At 38.5% G+C, this 18019-nt stretch overlaps 1 protein-coding gene across 2 annotated transcripts in view; it reads right to left on the reverse strand.

Annotated features, from left to right (window-relative positions):
* limk1a (LIM domain kinase 1a) overlaps positions 1-18019 on the reverse strand; it is a 64255-nt gene that overhangs the window by 23304 nt on the left and 22932 nt on the right. For both annotated transcript variants that reach the window (XM_036150307.1, XM_036150308.1), the window contains one exon: positions 11522-11660. In XM_036150307.1, the coding sequence (XP_036006200.1) occupies positions 11522-11660 (139 nt within the window). The remainder of the gene's footprint in view (positions 1-11521; positions 11661-18019) is intronic.

Below are 18019 nucleotides of genomic sequence, written 5' to 3' on the forward strand. Positions count from 1 at the left end.
TGCAAAGTGTTTTACATGATTAAAATGTAGGAAAATAAAACAGAATAAAAGCAAGTAGGAATAAAATGTAGAAACAAAAAAAAAAAAAGAACATTAAAAACAGTAAAACAGTTTAACTAGAACAGTCAAAGGCAATCCTAAACAAATGTGTTTTTAATCTTGATTTAAAAAAACTCAGGCTTTCCGCACTTTTACAGTTTTCTGGAAGTTTGTTCCAGATCAGTGGAGCATGGGAACTAAATACTGCTTCACTATTTGCTTTTTGACTTTATCTTACAAGCGAACCACTCTCAGGGGAATAATTCGTTGTTTGTTAAGAAGAGACATAACTCAGACCTGTGAATCATTCAGACAAACACAAAAAAAAAACCCACATCAAAACCAAAGGACAATGGACCAGAGTTGAATCAAAAGGTAACAACAGGAACCAACAAGATCTTTAAGCTCTTTATCAATAGCAAACTGCTGCAGAGACGCAGACCGTGCCCATTTCTTTGAACACCACCAAATAAAAACACGGCCTGACGGACATAAAAGTGCTTTAGCATTTTCTGGTTCTTGAAGACATTACCTCCAGAAAGTGTATTTTCTGCTGAAGACTACTTTCTTTGTCCTCCACTAGCTCACATTCTGTCATTTTTCAAAGACATACTGCATAAATAAAACCATCAAAGTCAAAGAAACAAACATAAAACATGCTTTTAACAATAATGCTTGTGTTCTGTCGCCATAAATCCCAATAAAATACATTAAGGTTTGTCACTGTTGTTACAGATGCACTGACACACGATTTGTGGCCAATTTCCGTAATCTCAGGTTTTTTTTTTTTTTTGTAAAGCTTTGACACAAACCAATTTCTGTTTCAGAGCTACAATAAAAAACAAATCTAAGGACGACATCGACCATATTTTTTCTGGTCGTTTTGCTGTCAGCAGTCCATCATCATTAGGGGAAGGAGCATTTTAAATTGGCTTTGGATTTTTATCTGAGAGATTAGCAAGTCTCTAGTCTTCATGTGTTTTACCAAGAAAATATAGATCTACATCTCTAAACATTACCAGAAGGCTTGTTTCACAAAATAAGGAGGCCAGAAAAAGGATACAATTTTCCATTATTCATTCAGCCTTCTTGTCATCTACAAAAATATTTACTCTCTCTCGCCCTCTTGCAGCCTGAAGGAACCAAAGACAAATCTGAACATGTTAAAGAAAATAAAACTTTCTTTGTAAATAGCTTCAGAAGGGCTTACTTTGGGTTGTTCCCAAAGTAACAGCATCCACACAGCAGATTGTAGCAGTCAGCAATGTACAGCACTTTGTTTCAGCTGTTAGCTTTTTTTAAGAGCTTTATATACAAATAAAGGTGATAGGTTAAAATAACCTGGAGAACTATTGATCAGGATTTCCCAGACAGATCACAACATTACTGAAAGAAAAAATCTAAGCAAATCAAATATGATTTGACAATTTCTAACCTTTTATTCAACTATATTTTGTTAAACCATGTCAGATTAAACAAAATAAAAGCGTAAGACTCATCATAAACTATCACTTTATCAGCTTTGTAATAGCAATAGAAATGCATTTCTGAGAGATGAAAAGTTCCTAATTTTACTGTAATATAAGAATCCTATCCTACAGGCATATTAGAGCAATATTTAAAATTTTGGTAAATAATCATAACAGAGAATGAAACTTTCAATGTTGGATTTATTTTTAAAAATATTATCATCAATAGTGCTTTAGAGAGCGTGCAATTAAATTACATATTTTGTTTTCCCGTACAGTGCAGAGCAGGATCACAAGACCGAAACATGTCCTAAACATGCTGGCCCCTCCTCAATAGAGGGCTGTGGAAGTGTGCATGTTATTAATAGAAGGTCAAATGAGCTCTGTGTACTTCCTGCTGGTTGTCATGATAAAATGGTGGAGACAGAGTCCAGGTGGAGATGCCTGCTAGGCTACACCGTGATTAAGTTACTGTCTGAGATCTGGACGCTGCATCAGAAACTGGACAACGATGAGAAATCCAGGCGACAAGGAGAAAGGTTGAACTACCCAGGAAAGCCGGTCTGATCATTTGAACCACACAGATTTGACTGGACTGAACTATGTGGAAAATGTACATTTAGCATAACATTGAATTCAATTCAGTTTATTTATATCTTGGCAACTCACAACACATAGCGCCTGCACTTCAGAAAAGGGAATCAGTTCAGTCGAATTATACAGATTCAGAGTCAAATACGAACATCCTAAATGATCCAAGTCACGAAACAATGTGGACAGGTTCAGTTTATTATTGAAATTGGTTAAAAGTTTTCCATCTGAGCAAACCCAGCAGATTACGTGGAGTCGTTGCATTGCAACATTCATTCCTACAGGGTGAAGCAGAATTGCTGGCATTGTGTGACTTCACCTTGCAGCAATCCCTCTTCCCGAGCATATATATAAGAACAGTGGAAAGGAAAACTCTTTAACAGGAAACTTCCAGCAGAACCAGGCTGACTGAACGGCCATCTGCCACAACCCACTGGGGGTTTGAGATAGGGCTGGGCAATAAATCAATTAACTTGAATTTACAACTTTTTTAAGATTTAATTTTGGGAAACTCTGGATTTTATTTTGCCAATGCACTCATTGGGCTTCCATGAAGAGAATAGCACGCAATGCTGAATACATGTTTGGTAAAATATATTGTCAAAATAGTGTAAAGAGGAAACTCATTTATTTATTACCATTAAATGAGGCACTTTATTAATTTACTTTTTTTAAGGTTAGTTTGAAGTTACACAAGTGAAGTGATGCCTATTCTTAGCTCATTGTGTACTAGCAGCAAACATTTCGCTATATTTTCATGGCTTTCACTGGCAGTGCCGCCATCTTGTTTAAGCGTGTTTCACAGCTGGTATTTAGCTAGTATTGAATTTAGGTCAACGCCCAGACGAAATGTTTGAAATAAAAGCAGGTTTTTAAAATAATTTCTTTAATTTCTTTTTGTGAAACAAAAATGAGAGGGAAAATTGATTTATCAGATTTGGTAAAGTCATATCAGAGATTTTATTTTTTAAGCCACACCACTCCGGCCCTGGTTTGAGGAGAAAGAGCAGACGCACAAGTAGAACACAGAAGCACTGATTCAGGAATAACTTCTGTGTTAGAGTATAAGGGCAATGGCAGTATGTGCTCCATAGGTGGCTTTATGGAGGAAAGAAACAGTTAAACGGATAAACTCTGGGCTTGTTTTCAAGTCTAGAGGATGAAAGAAAGTATGTACAGTCGTTCACGGATTAAAATAAAATTCGGCCAATAGCTATGTCTACGAGGTGACGATAAACCGCTGAAAGACAGGGCCACTTGTGTATCATCTGGAAGAACATTGTGAGAAACCTAGAATCAAGCTTGCAACCTTGAAATTTTCCCGATAGCAGCTCTTCCCACAGAGTCTGAGCTACTGCGACCGTAGCGAAGACCTAGACAGGAGCTGCTTTGGGTAAATGATTGTATCTAAGACAAACACGAGTCATTTTACACGATAAAACAACCGAACTGCGATAGTCTGCTGGGGAAATTTCTTTTTCACTTTGTGCATCGGTATCAGGTTGCTAAAATGATCCATGGACGACGGAACCAATTGTAAAGCAGGTTAGTCTTGCTATGAAAAATAAACAACACAAACTAGTTTGTCAAAATAGTATTTGGTGGGAAAGCTTGACTGAAAAGATAAAAATGTGAAAGTGTTTACTGACCTTAGATTCAAAAGGTGAAAAAACTGACTGTGACTCACTGGAACCGTTCAGACAAAAGTATGAACAATCACAGAAAAATAAATAAATCAATAAATAAGACTTCAGCAATGAATGTATGAAAGACTTTTCTTCTCCTTCCTTTAAGTTGGAGGACTTTTAAGGTTATAAGGTGTTCTAAGGTATGCAATAAATTACAAAATAAAGATGCAACAACCAACTGGGGGTTTGAGATGGGGCTGGGCAATTAATCAATTAACTTGAATTTACAATTTTTTTAAGATTTAATTTTTGGAAATTATTTTTGTGCTGAATATATGTTTAATATATTGTCAAAATATTGTAAAGAGGAAACAATTATTTATTTTTTACCATTAGACGAGGCACTTTATTCATTATCTTTTTTTAAAGGATTAGTTTGAAGTTCACAATCTGCACTGTAAGAACCTTTCTGAAAAAAACTGTTCCAGGTAAAGATTTTATTTTGAAGAAACAAAAGTGCCTTCGTAATAACGATCACCGTGCCTTCTTTAAGCTCAATGAGCTGTTACAGCCAACATAAATGGGTTATTAATCATTAATAAACAAGGCTCAACAATGTCCCTATATAATGAATCCAACGCGCCCTTTAAGAGGACAATGTACACAGCTCTGTGAGAGCCGCCGTCTGTGCGCAAGCATTCTGGGAGTTACTGACAAGAACCGTCACTGAGAGCCCACGCATACTATACCGTGACAACCAAACAGATGTATACACTTAGGTTACTAGGAGGAAACAACAGCAATGATTAACTCAAATGATTTACGGCCCAGTTACATGATATGAAGATTGCTGAATGAGACTTAGGTACCAAAATGGAAGTCCGAGTGACTTAAGTCTCTGAGCTCAAGGCCAAGTCTGAATTTCTTTTTTTGAGAAAAAAAACAAAAAAAACACCAACTCTAAAAACAATTATTTTGTAGGATTAGACTCAGAAGAAAACTATTGTTAAAAAAAGTACTACCTCATCATGATAAAGCCACATTACTCACACATTATTGTTGGATAATCTCATGTTTGCCTGGTATGATGTAATGTTGGATCTATTACTGAAAAACTGCTGCTAAAAACAGGAATTACAGACTTAGTGTCACTTCTTAGTTCCTATTTTCTTTAAAGTGACAACATTTTCTTTACCTGAATAAAAACATCTTATTCGTGACTTCTAACCCAATTATTTGCACGTTAGAACAGCTTAAAGGCTGGATTCAAAAAGGTGTCCAAAAAGCAAGAGTGTGAGTTTAGTCAAATCTGTTGTCAATGAGGTCAGAAGTGAAACCAAAAACAGCCCACAGCAACACCTCAGGGGGGATTTCAGCTTACAGAGGCAGCCGCTTTCGTCACGGTTTCCCCACCAAGACGACGAAATGGGAAGTGAAGTCAATGCGGGTCTCTGACTGAAGCTCTAAATATAAAAAGAAATCAGAAAAGCATGGAGCCTAATCCATTCGATCGAAAAAAGGTCCAGCAATTTGTTGAACACCCCAAATGTGTGAGATCTAGACCTCTAAGCACCAGACATGTTAGCACAAGTCACATTCATTCCTCATGTTAATACGTCCTAGAAGCAAACCCCCCCCTTGCAGCATAACAAAAAGTTATTTCCCAACAACACATGTGCCTGTGTTCAGTTTGAGACAAAAACAACCAGGAGGGAGTTACAGAAACAGTAGGCAGATTCCCAGATACACACAGCTACATAACACCAGTGGGAGTTCGTAGATCTGGGACTTTCCATTGGGTTTGAGGTCGAGTCAATAAGAAAGTCTAGCTACTATCTCTGTAACAATAATGGCTTTGGATTGGGATTTAAACAGAAAACTGCCACAAAGTCAAAGTTTAAAGCTCACACTTCTACGTGTCAATCAATTTTATTTCATTTAAAAATGTTCAAAGTAACAGAGTTCAATGCATGACGCATACTTTCTTTCCATGTAAGAGAAAGTGTAACAGAAAACAGAACCAGTGGGATGAAAGTAGGGGTATATTCAGTGATGTAAGCTCTCGCCACGACTTTGGGGGTTTCTTAAGAGAGCACAGAATGCCCTCAAAAGATTTTAACGTACTTGTGATTTCACAGAAACATCTTGGATTCTTTCTCCTATGAGTTCAGGAAAATTTTGTAATACACACACACACACACACACACACACACACTAAAAGTGAAAGAAAGAGCCCCAAAAATTGGCATAACTCCAAAAAGGTTAAAAAGTCCCTAACCAGCGGGCTGAAAGTGAAATTACATAATGGAAAATACAGAAGATTGCTCATAACACATCATTTGGGTCATGTAAAAAAAACGGATTAAGCTCACTTTAATAGTATAAATCTAGACACTCTTTAAGATTTAAATTAAGCTGAGGCAGCATGTGAGGACTTATCTTTAAAAGTGTACTCACAAAATGGGTTAATGTTTGCTTTAGTGTGAATGGCCGGTCCCAACCCCTGGGGGGTATTTAGAGGCCAACAGGGGGCGCTGATAGCAATATTTACAAAAGGTGGGCTTTGAGATCCTTTTGGTGGGCGTTTCACTGAAGGTAAAGTTTGCACAACTACTAAACCAGTTTAAACTTTGAACTACTGAAAAACTGTGGTCTGCAACATTAAAACATGTATGGCACTGCAGCTGCGTCAATAACTCTTCTTCTCTTCAGCGTTTCAGTCAAATTCCTGTCGCGCAGCTCTGTGCTGCCTCCAGGAGAACGGGACATCAGAGTATCATCTATAAACTTTCACCCATAAGGCATTTACTGTGTAAACTCTGGAAATGAATGGTCTCTTTTATTCTATTACCCGTGGAAGAGTTTATTTTTCTTAAAAAGGTTAACTTCTCTGAGGGATACACCGTGACCGCGTTGTTATCGCAGTGTTTACACATATACAAGAGGGATATTCTGTTGTCGGACTTCCCCTGAAAGCATCCAGTGTCCAGACCCACATTAAAACACTTTTAAATACAAGTTGCTTTGTTTACAGGACTTTTACATCATTCTAAATGTGACAACAGCACCCCCTGCTGTTTGGTCTGTACCTGTCGTCAGAAGTACGATAAATAATATTAACAAACCCTTTAAAAAAATTACAAAAGTTAATGTAATAAAGTTTGTCTTTAATATTAATGGCTTGATATTGTTTCTGCCATGAGGATTATATATAGTTAAAAGTTGGCTGCATGTATGAGTCCGGCCAAAAGCTATTTATATAGTTGTTAATATTATATGGTTAAAAAAGGGTGGCAATGTTGAAACATTATAGTTGTTAGAAAACATCGTTATGTTATAAACAAACCCATATATGTCTGATACATTTTGAAAGGGATTCTGGGTAATTTTCAGAATTACAGCTTTAATGCACTAAAACAGAAAAAAAATAAGGGGGGAGGGGGGGGGGCGCAACTGAAAACATTTGAGAACCACTGGACTAAGTTGATATGTTTGTTGTGGATATAAATAGTAGTAGATTTGATTAGACACTAAATTATAAAAATGTTGCATTAACTTATCTTTTTTGTTGCTTCCCATTTATTATGAGTTAGACATAAAAGGTTTTCCATCTATTTGGCAAAACAACAGCATCACCCTTTCAATTCTGGGGCTCTATGTATTTTTATAGATTGAGGGGTTTTAGAGTGTAGAGTATTGTAGAGTATTTTTTATTTTTTTTAGTTATACTGATGTCTTCTTATCTTCAAGTGTGGCCGAGTTATTTGGGGGTTAAATGTCCTCTCATTAATAATCACTGACTCTGAACTAAGATATGTGGGATTATTGCAGATTCATTAGTTCTGACTGACTGATCAGACACCAGGAAAAAGGGATAAGAGGAGATGAATTTAAATCACATCGGCTAACTCTGAGCTCAGCACAGCAATCAGTCTAAGGTTGTAAATAACGGAAAGCCACTTCTCTGGCTGAATTACTTCCAATTTACCCAGCGCTGGCACTGCAGAGGACAAGAGGCTCATTCTGAGACAACTCACAGACGGTCCAAACAATGCAGTGTTATTGTGAAACAACAGCCCAAACCACATGGTTGATTCGCAAAAACAAAAAAGGAAGGAGAGAGATTGAACCATTAATTAGAAGTAGAGTCTAAATATATTTGGGTAGTTAAATAGTTTTGTCCCAGGCTTTTAATGACTTGTGTTTTTTTGTTAAATAATTTTTTTTTTTGATAAGGTAAAACATATTTTAAATCTTTATTGGATTATTCACCTTAGGAATGGTAGATATTAATTACAAAACTGTATCAAAATATTTAACTATTTTGTCCAGAGCAAACCAGAGAACCCCTTTAAAAAACATGCTTTACTAGCTCAGAGAAGACTAATCACCCCTACAAATGGGGTTCAGATTATTGTTTCTGTTTGCATCGTACACTCCGCTACATCCTAAGAAATTTAGACAGTTCCTTCAAAATTTTGTTTTTGTTTTTCTGCCAAATCTTGGATGCATTTTCATCCAACGTATTAATTTTGTTTAAGCTCTTTGTTCTTTGCATCCAACTCCAATCCAAAGTGAGGGTCTATCGAAGACATCTAACAACCTCGGCCCTCCAGTCCGAGCGACCTGCCAGCGAAAACAACTGATGTTTGCGCGAAGATTTCCTCCAATGACTGAGGCAACAATCGGCAACATTTTGGACCATGGTAAGGCATTTTCTCCTTTCCTCAGTTTTGTTTCTGGTGGGGAAAGTAGTCCTGGTGGTTTTGAGACGTTCGACTCCTCTACATCTCTTTTTTTCTCAGACTGACATTAGGAATTAGAAATGAAAATGAAAATTCCCTTTCCTTAGACTCCTGGTAGTTAAATAAAAAAAACAGTTAAATTTAGTTAGTAATTAGTCATAAACTTCTACTTTTCAGTAGTAGCGTTGCAATATTTTGTTTTTGCACAAATCGTTAGTGAGTCAATCTTAGAGCGAATAACAACAATTTTAATTATTGAAAATGTGCACGTATTAGTTGCATTAAACTATGTGAATGTTGCCAAACCAAACAGGCCAGCTGCAGTTTAAAATGTGTGATTATAATAAAGGTGGGTGCATGCAAAGATAACGTGATAAGCACTTCGGTGGAAAAGCAGAGGCATGGAGGGTATGCTGTATGAATTCTATCCCACATAACATCCTTGACAATTTTCCCGGTATGTTAATCCACACCGTAAAAATAAGCCAGGGCGTGCTCTGATGGTGCGGGGGGTAGAGAGCACGGCCCATATAATTGATTCATTACCCAAAAATACAACTTTGTAGCGCACATTAAACCCACTGCTGCAAACAAACAAACATAAATAAAATGAATGCAAAGCGTGACTTTGCTTGTATAATGGATGTAATAAAAATAGAAGGGATGAAATCACTTGAAAGCTCCCTGTCACTTGTTTCTTGTTTCTCTTCCAGAAAACTGTAAAAGTGCGGAAAGCCTGAGTTCCTTTAAATCGAGATTAAAAACACATTTGTTTAAATTGCCTTTGAATGTTCAAGTTAAACTGTTTTAATGTTTTTAAATGTTATTTTTTTGTTTCTGACTTCTATCCCTACTTGCTTTTATTCCTATATTTTAATCATGTAAAGCACTTTGCATTGTCTCTGTACTGAATTGTGCTATATAAATAAATTTGCCTTGCCTTCTAAACAGGCTGACCATGGTGTAGATTTTTGTCTCTGCAGACTCCGACTCATCACTGCGTCATAAAACTGTTCTCACCAGCTGTGACAGCGGCGATTTATGCGGTTAGGCATCGGTGAAATTTAAAAATAGGACTGCGTTTCTTTGACGATCTGCACAGGGGCGACTGTGCCCGACCGGCTGGGGAATACGGCCCAGACCTTTGCGAAAAACCGTCAACAAGGTGGTAGAATTGATACGGGCATTAGGGATTGAGCAGGTGACTGATGTCAAATTTGTTAAAGTGCAGCTGCAGTCGATCGGTGTCTGTGCAGAGTGAGTGGGGCAATAAACCAGAGGAGGGAGAAGACGCAACCTCTCTGTCCAACTCATTCACTTAAGAGACTTCTACTTCACTGAGATTGCTCTGCGAAGGGTCATCTGTCTGAAGGTGGTGTAAATGTTAACATACACACAACACTAAGACGCAGAGTAAAGCAGAAAAATGATTATTTCTCATGATATTTATGTGCAAAATGTAGCCACTCTGTCCTACCACAGTAACAGTCAGCGAGCAAATGATTAAATCTAGCTTTTGCAGAGCAATCCATTCCCTCAACTAGTCGTTAAACGTTTGGTTGTAAAAATAATTATGCTTGGAAGGGAAAAAAACAACAACATACATTTTCCTGAGGTGACATAATGTCTGCAATAAAAACATAAAATCTAAAGTGAATCCTCATGATTAATACATGCACAAACATTTACCACATCTAAGATACTTTACTGTCTATTATCAGCTGATGGACAAATTGCTCATCTTTTACTTTTCATACTAAATACATGGGGGCATAACAGCCTTTGATTATTCCTTCATTCAGCTGACAATATGTTTACACTGCCTTCTCAATGGATGATATTTACATAAAAATTAGTCTTGTACGATTTTAGGAAAATATAATATGTAATTCTATTTATTTGCTAGGAAAACTTCAGATGATTGGATGCTTTTATATTGTACAACAATGCATTCACAACACTAAGATGCAAGATGATTTTTTTTTTTGGGGGGGGGGCTGTTCCATGTTTTTTTCTTGTAATATTTCCAGTTTGATAATATTTAACCTGTTAATACACCCTGGGGCTTTAAAAGTTCAATTTGGTTCCGATTTGTATCATGGAATGGACCAAATTTCGAAATTACCTATAAAGCTTGTGCAAAAAATAATGCAGCTATCAAAGAAAAACCATCCGATCATACAAGCAGCACATGAGTAGATGTGTTGCCAACCAAATAAAAAACATCTAACTACAAGAGACAGACACTGATCGTGTTTTTCTTTTGTCGAGACGTAGGAAATAAAAACAATAAAGGAGGGTGATAAATTACAACAAATCTACAAACTAAAAATTCGCTAACTCTAAAAATCTTCATCCAGAATTCTTCAAAAATTAAAAACAAAACAGATTATCAATTAAATATCCAATAAAAAAAATGCTAAAACTACCAGTTAATAATTTCTGAGAGATCTTTGACTAGCTGCCACCACATTTAAGCTCCAATATCAGCTGTGAGTTTGTGTTAGAAGGCAATCTGTTCTGCACACATTAATTAGCTTGTTTTTAGGCACACACACACACATCCTCATTTCATCTGCATTTCTGCTGCTTGCAACCCCCCCCCCCCCAAACAAGGCTCTCTGATATATACATGCTTCATTAATTTCTTTAGTTTCCATAAGCTTTAAAAACGTGTGATTAAGTCACCCATCAACAAACAGACAAGTCCCTGCTGATGCTGGTATCTTGTCTTCTCAATAATGCAGCAGCACTTTTCAGCAGAGAGAGACTATTATCCGTCTGCTGCTGTGACCACATCTGTTGTCCACCCGATCCGCCCCCCCCTCCGTCCCAGCGGCAGCGCTTACTTTCAGCGGTGGTCCGGAAAACAATCTCACAGAGCAGCTAACGCGATCGGGTCAGTTACAGGTCTGGCGCGCATCCACGTATGTTGGCACACAATAATCAGGCCAACGAAAATGCGTGGACTCAGGTGTAACTCGAGTTTTATCAGCAAACAAAGAGCCAGCGGGGGAGAGGGCTCGCTGAGCGATGAGTCCGCTCTTACCATGATGAGGCCGGTGGTGATCGGGTCGTTGCAGCCGTGGCACTGCTCCCCAAACTTGGCCCAGTAATCCTTCTTGCAGTAGAGCCGTCCATCCTTCTCATAATACCAGTGGGACAGCGAGGCGCTGCACTCGCAACACCTGGGGGACGTAAACGGACACATTTAATATCAAATAAAACTTAACAACAGAGTTTAATAGAGATGAACTGATCTGGCTTTTAACTGGTCAGCACCGATTTCATAGATTACACGTATAAGGGGGGAAATTGATAGATATAACAGTTTTAATATAAACAAAAAAAAATGGAGGACATGAAAGAAAATCCATAATTTATTCAACCAAGCATTTGTCCTTAACCTTTATCAGATTTATTTATTTTTTATCAGAAAAGTGCACGAAAGTACTTGTATTTGGATGATGCTTTCATGGATGAAAAATTGTGGGAATTCTTAGTTTTGATGCTTTTGATGAAGGGGGAAAAAAAAATACTTTTTTTTTTTTACTTACTGATCACAGACAGAGCGGTCAAGTCAAATCAACTACTGTATATATTTAGTTGTTTAGCAATTTTATTTGGACTTTATATTGTTTTAATTCTTCATTTTAATATACTTTTCAAAATCCTTTTTATATACAACTTTTTACCAGAAATATGAGCTTTTTAAAGTAAATGCATGTTATTTTATTTACCTTTATAACAACAAATTATAGTAAACTCATCATTTTGAACTCTGGTCGATCGAGTGGTGCATCTTGGTTTCAACACAACAAAAAGTGATGACAATACTGCATGTATCATGCATTATGTGAACAAAATTGCAACATGATGCAAGTAGCAATTTGCCTGCTTGCTTGTTTTCGAGCTAAAAATGAGTTAAATTCTGATCATATCTTTCTTTCTTTTGTTTTGTATATTTGTTTAATGTTCGAAATGCTCGAAATAAATGTATTAATTCATACACTTTATACTTTATAAGACTTATCAGGTGTTTTTTAAGTAAGTTCATGATTCAGTTCCCTCCTTGATCCAATATCCCTTCGCCATAAAAAAACAACATAAGGGGACGCAAAAGAATATATGATTCCAAAAGGGAAAAAACTGGAATAGCGCTGGGAATCCAGTATGAACGTTGGTGTTCACCGAAGTGGAAATTAAAGCTAAGCTGCCGAGATGTGACCGCAGAGTTGATCGACGCGAGTCCATATTTATACTGTGATAATGGTAACAACAATGCTCTTCTTAGCCTCTACAGTCTTAAGCATAAACATTATAAATAGATCGACTGGTTCCTCCATCGATGCTGTGTCCCTGTTTTTGTTTATGAACGGAAATTACTTTCTCTGTTACGTGCTCATATGAGGCTCTTAGAGTTGCTATAGATCGGTTTATTTAATTGATAACGGTTGGTTTTCGATCACGCGGAGCTGCATGAGGCATTTCAGAGGTTCAGGCTTTGGATTTATTAGTCACCATACAGCTTTCTGATAGTTCTGCAGTACTGCCAGTAGATGGCATCACTTCGGTTTATATCTGCTCATCACGCCCGGTGCTGGGGTTCTATTTAGTCTCAAAAAGGACTATCAAAACACTATCTGGACAGACGCTTTGAGTATATATCCTTATTTTATCATAATCAACTGGATTTTGGTGTTTTTGGTATAGGCATATAACATGGTTATATACCTTTAAGTAAATACATGGAGTTTATTTTAATACAAAGCATCCGATTTGGACTCGGAATCGACAAACACATAATCTTAACTCGGGGATGAAAAAGTCCCGATCGGGACATTCCCAGCATGGACACAGGAAAGTGACAGGAACGTTCAAATTCTTCCTCCATCAGCGGTTCAGACCAAGGGTAAACCCTAAATTAAGTCATTATTGTGACGATAGAACATAATATTGTGCTGACCCTCTACAGGCTACATGTTCGCCCGCCTAACAACCGCCTGCAGGGCCACAAATTACAGTTTTCTCGATGGCTGCAAGTAACCTGGTGAACCCAACAGTTAACTGCGATCACAGCAAAACACACCGCCGCAGCTGCACATCAGGGAAAACAAGAGTGATGTCAAAAGACGAAATAAACCTGCGGCCGAACACACCGCGTCGACCAAGCGGTCCTTTACACACTTCTCACCACCATTCGTGTGCAGATGCAGACGTAGAAAAGCACAGGCTGGAGCAGAACGGAACGACACGCCGGCTCACTCGATCTCCAGGAAAAGATCGACGCGTTTCAAAATAAACGCCCGACAAACAAAGCTGTTAAAAATAACAAATTTCCCATGTGAACCAATACTCCTAAACAGACAAACAATCCAAAAATAATCTACAACGCCCTCAGATCGACCCACACCTGAGTAGATCCATATCTCCACAGGGAAAATAATCAAACAAACGGTTCAGGAAGCCCGACAGACATCAGATGTAGGAACGCTAGGAGCAAAATAAACACCCTCCAAATTCAAGATCATGAATAGTCACTCCCGTTAAGTGAAAACATTTCTGCTGTATCTGAGTGTCTCATCTGATGCAGAACCAGATGATTGAGGGACTAACAAGGAAGACTACACGCCTGTCCACAGAAACACGATTTAAAATGCTGGTTAATCCCTTCAATATACGCAATCATGCACTAGTGAGTACGGAGACGTGTGAGTGCTTGTTTTATAAAGTTCAGTAAATCTGTGACTGAGTGTCTACGCTCCTTTTCCAGAGAAGTCTTGCTGCCGTCCGGACTCCTTAAAAAAAATAAAAAAACAAGGAGGGAACGTTTCTTCAAAGGCAGCATAAAAAGATTTGTTCACTGTCAAACTATTTCCACTGACTATTATAGCTAACATGAATTACGGGCACCATTTATTTTATTGTGTCAGGATGCAGCCATGTTGTTTCGCTGATTTGTCTGTCAAAGAAAACAATCAGGAGCCACTTCTTTGGTGTAAAAGTCCTTTTTCCCGTCACTCTTTAGGTTCGGTGTTCCGGCTTTGGACTCGACTTTTCTAGGGCGCCAGTTTCATGCGGCCAACCTCTACCACTGTGCACATAAATTATACAGACTGTTCAGTGTCCCTGTGAGCAGAGCGCCAATCCCGACATGCTTTCTGGAATATCGGGAGGGTTTTCAGAAAGAGAAAGATCACAATTCCGCTTTTTAATATGCCTAAATGTTGTTGGGCTGGCTATAACAGTATTGTCAAGCCCTGGAGGGACAGGCTAAGTCCATTTCTAAATGTTTTATCGGCCTATTTATTAGTTCAGTCGGTTGATCAATAACAAAATGAATTGGACAAACCTCTGTAGTGCAATGTTTCTCCTACGATTGCAATTTAATCCCATTCTCTGCAGTGTTGTAGAGGCTAAAGTATTTATACCCCCTCATTTTGTTATGTTTTGGGACAGACCAACTGAAATTAGAGCTTATTTGTGAAGTGCAAGAAACTACAATGTATCAGTGGGTCAGAGGTTCACAAGGTAGGAGTCAGGAGTCCACTAAGGGATTTATCAAGGGTGAGGTCTGGAGATCCTCATCAGCAATGACACCGGATACCAATAATGAAGATGTAAAGCATATATATGGTGCGCTGTGGGGTAAATACAAACACGTGCCACACCTTTCTGATTTTCCTCTTTGAAAAAAAAATAAATGCAAGTCAGGTCATTTTCACAATCTGCCTTCTAGTTATGCCCAGCATACCAAATATATTGAAAACTAAAGGTTGTAAAAGGGAAACAAATGCAAAAATATTATAGGTATGTCATATATTTTTTGAGGACAATGCAAGCTTTTATTTTATTTTTTTCCCCCAGTCAATTCATGTTTTTGCTAATGAACAGCTCCTCGTTAGCATATAACCCTAAAAGAAACAGAGGCTCTCTGGGCTGTGAACGGCACACATGACCTTGAATCGCAGACACACCCACGCGCATGCCATCTATCTATTAGACAGACGCAGACAGCCTCTCCCCAGTGTGCGCACGGACAGCTTGGCTGCAGCTCAGCAGATTGTTGCAGAGCTGCTTCAGTATGCAGCGTGTTGGAGCCAACTGGGGTGAGGGGTGGGGGTAGGGGTGGGGGGGACCTGGAAGTGGGTCAAACCTTCCAGAAGATGTCTGCAGCTACTCTGCCGTCTTTGCCCTCTGCCGCTCGATAACTGCAAAACGCTGATGATGCAGGAGCCGTACCTGGGCGTGATGCTCAGCCTGTGCTACGTTAAGAGGCCTCGCAGAGACGTCGCTCAAAGCAAAGCTGAGAGCCAGCAGAGTTTTAAAGACACGACTGAGACACATTAATAATGCCCAGATGGGGATGCCTTCAGGATAAGAATCTTATTTCAGAGGTGAAGCAGAAAAACTGCAAAGCTACAGCAGAAAGCTACGCGCAAAAAACCCAAACCGACCCCGTATGAAGATTAAGGCCTTTAAGATAGCGGTTAGTGTGTTAATCATGCATTTTTGGCTGCTCTGTGTGATTCTGGGGGACTGGAGTCTCGTGTACGCTGGCGCTGACACATAAGAGGATTAGCAGAATAAAAAAAAAAAAAAAAGCTCTTCCATGCTCTGATATGATGCTCCAAAATATTCAAGACGGCGACAGCTTGACAGTTTTTCCACATTCAGCTAAGCTGCAACACCTTCCTGCCGCAAAAAAAGAAATAAATTGTACCAGAGTAAGGCTCCATTTTCACAAAATCTCCACCAGGAGAGCACTGAAAAAAAATATGGATAATGACATGAAAACTTTAGAGACACAAATGAATCACACGGGCTGCTCAGACATAACGGCAAACACAACAAGCCCTTCTGGATCCCTGGGGGTGGGAAAGCAACCAATAGCAGAAGGAGCTGAGATTAGGGGAGGAGAGTTAGTAAATCTGCAACTGTCCCCCCCTCCGGTTAAAATCCCTGATGGAATTAGCTAAAAGTGTCGAGAAGAGCAATAAAACTCCTCCTGGTGTAGTCAGGGGCCCCCTCACCGATCCCCAACTGGGTCCACAACAATCTGGTTAATGTTCAGCTCTGTCACTTTTATTTACTCTCCGTCTGTAATCTGTCAGGTCTGGTTTCCAAAGCAGAGATAACTCTGAGTGGGTGATGATAGAGACAACATGGTGGGAAAGAAAAGGCAAGGCTGGGGGGGAGGAGCACTTTAGTTTGGTGTTAGTGAGTCAAAAGCGCTGCTAGTCTACTAATGTCCACATTCATCTATAAACAGATTTATTTCTGGCATAAAAATTACACATCACCTCAAAATATGCCCAGTTTTCTTTCGTCTGTTTTATTAAGGGTTGAGTGGAGATACAGTAATACTGTACACTGAATTAAATATATATATAAAAGACACTACTGCATTTGATTACCATCTTTAAAAACTGAATTTAAAGCAATGTTGTTTCTTTAATAAATTGAAACTGTTAAGTTTGTGTTTGAAGAGTATACTTGTTACACAACTCTTTATCTGCTCTAATATACATTCTCCCCCCATAGATTTAGACTTAAATCCATCTAATATTCGATCTAAAAGTGTCTTCTTTTATCAGCAATTTAAAAATTACTTAGAGAAAGGCAGGAGTTGACTGGAATTAGCCGATTTTCCAGCTTGACTGGCTCAGACCGGTGGCCGGCTGGTCGTAAACTCAAAAATGTTTGAACTTTTTTCGGCTCACCTTAGCGAGTGTGTCACCAGGCTGCATGCTTCAGTGAGAATTTAGTTTCTGAGTAACAACTCAATATCAGCCCTTTTCTTTTTGGATCAGTGAGAAGTTTAACATGAACTCAGGATGACTAGGGATGCAAAATCTGTTTAAACAGAAACGTAAATTTCATGTTATCCAAGCAGCAGGACAGCAGGAGAGGACAACACTTTTAGCAGATAACAGGAAGGCTGAAGGGAGTACAGCAAAGTTAGTCCGTTTTACCTTTTCAAGCTTTTAATCTCGGTCTTTAATGTAAGATGCCGGATTTGGAAAAGCTGGCAAATTAACATTTTTGAGGGAAATCAGACTGCTATGGAATGCTAACACTCTAGCCATGCTAATTGCTAATAAAGGATGAAGGCCGCCTAAAATGTCAACTCTTTGACAACACTTTTTTAAAAAGAGGATAACACCATCTACAACAACTGCTGATATAAATTAATGACCGATTCTGAAATTTAAAGAATATATTAAATGTTTTTTTCCTTATTTTGTAATTTTTAAAAAGTAATGCAAATTGGCTAAAGATCGGGGGCAATGGTCAAACATATCTCGGCATTGGAAATTGGATACCACATTATGATTGGTGCCTGTCTAGAAAGAAAGATGACATTAGCCAGTGTCTTAAATTCAAAATCTAGTGCTAAAGAGATTGCAGAACACACTGTGGAGCAGAGAGCAGAAGCAGAGTGGAGATGTAGTAGAAAACCTGTGATCCATGGACAAGACAAATGTCAGCTGTAGCTTTAGAGCCGGTGAGACCAATGAACTGGCAGGTTGGATTCAAACAAAGA

Source organism: Fundulus heteroclitus, chromosome 18 (assembly GCF_011125445.2).
Source record: "Fundulus heteroclitus isolate FHET01 chromosome 18, MU-UCD_Fhet_4.1, whole genome shotgun sequence".
NCBI classification, from domain to species: domain Eukaryota; kingdom Metazoa; phylum Chordata; class Actinopteri; order Cyprinodontiformes; family Fundulidae; genus Fundulus; species Fundulus heteroclitus.